The sequence below is a fragment of the Daldinia vernicosa genome (assembly GCF_022497035.1).
Source record: "Daldinia vernicosa strain CBS 139.73 unplaced genomic scaffold F5Y00scaffold_19, whole genome shotgun sequence".
In the NCBI taxonomy this organism is placed as follows: domain Eukaryota; kingdom Fungi; phylum Ascomycota; class Sordariomycetes; order Xylariales; family Hypoxylaceae; genus Daldinia; species Daldinia vernicosa.
In genome coordinates, this window is record NW_025953935.1 from 364,453 (window position 1) to 370,452 (window position 6,000).

General features: G+C 47.5%; 1 protein-coding gene across 1 annotated transcript; it reads right to left on the reverse strand.

The window, feature by feature from the left end:
• Window positions 1–2,852: 2,852 nt before the first annotated feature.
• Window positions 2,853–5,461, reverse strand: F5Y00DRAFT_55257 (uncharacterized protein). Its single transcript, XM_048013803.1, has 4 exons — window positions 5,227–5,461; window positions 4,236–5,159; window positions 3,828–4,155; window positions 2,853–3,507 (listed from the first exon to the last, which is right to left on the reverse strand). Exons 1-4 carry the CDS (start codon window positions 5,371–5,373, stop codon window positions 3,488–3,490), a joined length of 1,419 nt encoding a protein of 472 aa, XP_047865557.1. The 5' UTR covers window positions 5,374–5,461; the 3' UTR covers window positions 2,853–3,487.
• Window positions 5,462–6,000: the final 539 nt, after the last annotated feature.

Below are 6,000 nucleotides of genomic sequence, written 5' to 3' on the forward strand. Positions count from 1 at the left end.
TTTGAAGGTTTAGCCAGTGGAGATATTTTTTTAATCCATGTTCGGCGGCAGGGCGGTTAATGGGATATACACTACACTAAAGAATCCCATGTATGTAGCTTGTTCAGGGCGCGGGTTAGATTACCAAATTCTTGCGTATATCGTCACTGGACCTTGTCGCTGATAATTGCCAGGCTATTGATATATGTATGTCATCGTCGCGAATAGTTACTAGAGCGTATGCATGTATGAGGTATGTATGTATGTACGTACGTCGTATGTATGGTATGGCAATGCCGCCCGCCTTTCCCCTCTTGACCGCCCATCATGCAAGTCTCATGTCAGCCAGCGTAAGCTCTAAGACCTCGGATCCAAGCTGTCGGGTTACCGCGCAGCCAATACTGAAAAAAAGAAAAATTTGTTCATCGGCAGTTGGCCACTCACTCTTCGGTCGTCCCGTTTGGAAAGGGATTTTCAACTCATACATTGGTATATATATTTCTAAAAGTGACGCTGACGAAAGAGTTCGACCTATGAACTGGACAAAATTGGCGAGAGCGGGAGGCGGCGTTGCAGATGGTATTAGTAGTTCTGCCCTACGCGGACAACATCCCAAGCTTAATGGGTGGGTAAACAATACACGTGTTATGCCTGTAGGTTCTCAGATCACCATTGGGATCATGCTGTCTTGAACAAGCTCAACGTTGCTGTCAACCTCCTCGATAGTTATAGTAGGTATGTATTCGAGAAGATGTCAATAATAGCTGAACGCTAAGAGTCAGAAGAATGTGGATCTTGGAGAGTAAACATAACTACACTACTATGTAACTATGCGATGAGATTGATATGTACATCATAAGGGTAACAGGGTATCCGACCAGGGTAAGCAAGTATAGTACAATACATTCCAATACGTACAGAGACTTTGTAGTTTCGCTCGCGCTTCTTCCATCGGAGCCGGTGAGAATTACTCCAATTTACCAAGGACGCGGCTCATAAAGTGCTTTCTCGACGACTACATACGTTAGATACCTATTACATACCTCAGCCGTGGCAGCCGTGGGGGAAACCCGGTTGTTGATGGGGTCTGGTTATTGCATTAGGCTAGTTAAGGGTAATCTTTACCATCTTTACCATGTACATACAAAAGGGGCGGTGACACTAACAAAAAAACCCATCCCACTCTTGTCTCCTATGAGGTAGGTTAGGTAGGTTCAAACACAACCAAGGCTTAGGTAGGTATTCAATCTTTACATCTCGGCTCCATCTCTAATCTCTATCTCCGTTAAAAACGAAGCCGAGCCGCGCGTCTGTTATGTAATCTAAACTGCGAGACATTTCCACGTCGTACGAAGGAAGCAGTCTCTTGGCATAATGGAGGATAGAACCACCTGCTGCATTAGGAGTGGACTATGATATATCTATATTTTCGGATTATTCTATACGGATCCCTTAGAAGCCAATTATCGATCGCGTCGACAATCTCACGCAGCTTAGGAGATTTAGTGGCAACTGGGAGAAATACTCGCACTCGCACATATACATAGTGTATAGCCCACCTCTACATAGTCGGACCGTTACCGTGTAATAACGCCGTACAACTAAACCGTGCCTCTTACATAGCTCTACTTACCTACGTATGTATCTGCACCGGCGCCATCCCGCCCCGGGCCAGATCCCCAGCACCCGGCATATTTGCTCCCGGATCTGGAACGTAAGCCGAGTGGAGAGCAGGATCTATGTAAGCGGCACGGCAGAATCCCCACGTGTCTTGGGTTCCCACTCGAGGAGGAGGCGGCAGGGCGGTAAGACATGTATGTAATGTACAGCATGAGTAAGGAAGGAAAGGAAAGGAAAGGGAAGGGAAGGGGGCCTACAGGTTTTCGGACCTCGTGGTCTGGTTCGCGGCGGAGGCTATACTACACTACATACCTTACCTATGTGCATACATACATACCCCTAAGGTAGCACTGCCGTCTCAACATCAACCAAGACTAGACCCCCCGGTGCGGAAGAGCGGTAGAAGACGAAGACTCTGATAAAATTAGAAACGGGCGCAGTGCGCCCCTCTAGGGTTCTGGTTGTTTCTCCAGCCTCTCTTCCCCGCGGGTTTGGCGTCGATGCCCGCTTCCATTGCACCAACACCAGATTTCTAATCGAGCCCCGGCTCCCATACATTTATGTACCTAACCTAACTTACTAATTCATGCGATCGCGGGTCCGCCATGTAGCCGGCCAGGTAAACAGAGAGAGAGCAGAGCAGACGGCACAGCAGCTGCCTACCTACCTATATAGTAAGTGGATATAAATTTAGGCCACTCTGCTGCTGCTTAGCCACCCGGAAGACGGACACTACTAGGTATTAACGGGCACGACAGTCCGGATCGGTCGCTATATTGTCCGAGTAAAGCCAGAGATCGAGTAAACCGATGTGCCGTACTTGTGTCTGCTCGACCGGTGGCGGTGAAGATCACGTTCCATCAAGGAGAAACGTCCCATGTCATATACACTAAGCTTCTACATAGCTACAGCCTACAGTACGTAAATAATGCTACGGGATGATGGTGGTCAGACACAATTCATATGGGCAAATTAAGGTAGCATGATATAACTAGCGGCGTTGCCCGTCCGCTCAAACGCGGACGGGGGAAAGGGGGAAGAGGAGGAGGGGGGGGGGGGGGGGGGTTCATGCGCAAAACTGACGCCACAGCTGGAGTCTGGCCTCTGATTGGCTAGCCACACATTAGCGCACGTCCGATGAATTTTTTGTAGAATCAATTGAACTATTTTAGTATTGTATAAAAAGTTTAATAATTAGTATCATTAGATAGAGCTCGTTTTGCATGACCTTTCTATACTATTCGCATATGTTTCAGACGTTATGCGATAGAATGGCAAAGGGAAAAGTCGCAAACTGCGGGGCGATTCTAAGTATCTGATTGGTTGAAAAAATTGTGGCAGTACTAATTAAATATATAAGACTTGATTGCTAGTCTAAACACCACGCATGCCCCCCTGTCCCTGTCTCTCATTATGTAGACACCATTTCTTTAAACCTTGAACCTTGTACGGAATACACTAGATCCTATCAACTAAATTTACTTCCACATTTTATATAGTGTATCAACTTCCATCAATATTCAAATTATCCGCTATTTCTTTACAGAAGTACGTCGTAGACCTATACGTAACTAGACTTAATAGATACGGTAGAAATACCGAATTTGAGTGGTATAGAACAACTATGAACATAGCCTTAATGAAAGGAAGGCCGCGAAGCTCGTGATATGTACCTGAATCGAAGGCAAAAATTACACCACAACGCCTCGGCCAAATTGTCCGCATAGGCCTCGTTAGACTTCCCCCGACGACGCACATGAGTCAACAGGAAAAAAAACAAAAAACAAAAGGCCCTGCCCAAAATCCTCAGCGTGATCAAACGCCATATTACCCTACCATTTAGTGAACGCTGACGAATCCCCACGCCGACTCCAAACACTCGTTATATTTATGGCTTTGAAGCATCGTCTAGGAACGTGTAAGCAACTATTGAGCTGTTCTGAGTAGGAATGAAAAAGAAAAAAAAGTATTTTTTTTGGTTGGAAAAATGGACAGAGAGCAGAGGTGCCGCCCGATAAAATATTATCAATGGCTGTCGACCATTGGGACGGCACCGTATACATGATCATCCCTCCTCGAGAGTATCTGCTCGCATGCCTGCTTGGCCACTCGTTCGCTTCGACTCTCGCCGGCATCTGCATCGGCGCTTCCCTCAGGGGGCAATGTGTTCGGGTGTTCCAGGACGCCATTCATAGCGTCTGGATCTGAAGATTCGGGGTCCGGCTTACAGTAATGTTCTAAGATATAGTTCTCCTGCTCGGAGGATATCGTAGATATCGTGCGGTTGTCTTCCTCGTATGGAAATGTTGAGCCCGGGGAAGCCCAGGATTTGGTGCTTGACCGTTTACTCGTAGCTTTTTTGGATTTGCGGCGAGGTTTCTTTGTCACGTCCTCGGGATCGAATTCCTCGATACCCAGGTCGACTAAGCGCTTTAGGATGTGACCCTCTTTCCACTCCCAGGCTTGGCATCCTCCATACTTTTCTTTCATCAGTTTGGCCAAGTCCGAATACCGACGTCGGTCAAGCTCTTCGACGGCGCGTTTTAAGGCTTCGTCCTATATTCCCCAGTTAGCTATCTCACACCAAACGCACCATTCAGAGTTCGGTGTTAATTATGCTCTTATTGTGTACTCACCTCTTCTGCAGGCCATTCCGCATATTTTAATACCGCTCGGGTAAGGTTCATTTGTAGTGATTCTTGCCGTCTTTTCCCGAAGCGTTCCTCGTATTTCTTTGTTATCTCCTCCCATATCCCCTTCCCTTTATCATTGTCCATTTGACACCTAAGCTCCAAGATGAATCGGTCCTTCTCGGGAGCATCGGGCCTCAAAGTAATACTTCTGCCCAGCGCCTTGGTTGTTGAAGACGCATCTCCATTTGGCGACGACAGCTGAGGGTCCATGGGATTCTCACCGTCGCGTTTTGAAGGTCCTCTGTTCTGAGCTCGCGGCCTCTTCGGGGGTCTACCTAGCCGTCCGGTTCTCGACTTAGACTTCCTCCTGTACGATGTAAAGTCCATGATAACTTGTGGCTGATGTACCATACTAGGGTAGTGATGATGCATACCGTCCATTGGTCCAACTGAAGGGCCTAGGTCTCGTGGGTCCGGGGAGTTTTGCATGACGGGAAGTTGCGTTGGCGCCGGAAGAGGCATATTCGAAGGGTGCATAGTAATCGGGGGCCTAACTAAGTCCGTGGGCGCTACGGAGAACAGGGACGGGTGTGTCATATGTGTTGACATTTCCTCTGGAGCTTCGTTGCTGGAAACTGTATACTGGCCCCATTGGAACTGAGGTTCCGAGACCATCTGCCCATGGTCGCTGGAAGATTGGGATGAATCTAGGCCATGCATTTCCATGAGGCCGGCAGGAGCATTTATCTGGTAGTTTGGCCATGGCCTTGAGGTTGTTGGAGGGGTGGGCTGTTGTGAGTTTTCCCGGTGTTGGTTGTACGGATGCATGATCTTCGCAGCTCGTTCATTCATCAAAGGAGATCCAGCAACAGATACCGGGGTGGGAAGCGAAGTATCATATGGCACGGAGTAATTAAACGGCGCAACCTAAATAGTTAGTAAATCATCGTATTCTTCATATAGTAGGGAGTTCAAGTTCAAATTCGAAACATACCGAAGCATAAGTAGTGGGGATATCGTGAGCATATCCAGAACTAGCTGGAGACACAGCAGATCGCCGGTCTTCAGGCATGTTCGAGTCTCGAGATAGACTATGGCGCATGTGGTCTGACCTAGAGTGAACGTATATGCTATCTTCCATCTCAAGGATAATATAATAGTTGGTTATTAGAAAATAAGTAAGTGGCAGTTGGCGACAGTAGAAGAAAAGGCGTAGAATTTATCGTGAAAACCAGGACAAGTGATTAGGGATGGAGGGTCCCTAGTTATTTGTATACAAGGATCGTCGAGTGCTCCACGAAGATGAGGTTACTTAAACTAAGAAATAGAAAATCTGCCTTTTGAGGTCCCGGCCAAGCGCGAGGCAAAACAAGGAGACGAAGGGGTATTATAGACAAACTCGGAGCCTTGCCCTCTACGGGTGGTCAAAATTGAGGTGGGAACCGAAGAACATATGTACGTCGTCGAAGGTGTTCCTGAAAACTTGGGTACACGCTCGAGTCCCAGGTTGTAGGAATAGCTCCACCATGCACAATAAGTAATGTACGAAGTACAGGGACAGGAATATACTACATGGTACTCTGGAAATATCCACATCTTTCCTCGAGGTACATCCTCGAAAGGCCGACATGGGTTAAAGTGACCGGGGCAAGTTATGTACATACTGAGGCTTGGATCTAACCATTACTGGGAGTGGCCCCAGTACTGACGCGTGTGGAGACGAGGTGGGAAGACGCATGAATAGCCGCCGCAACAAGTGTATGTGTAG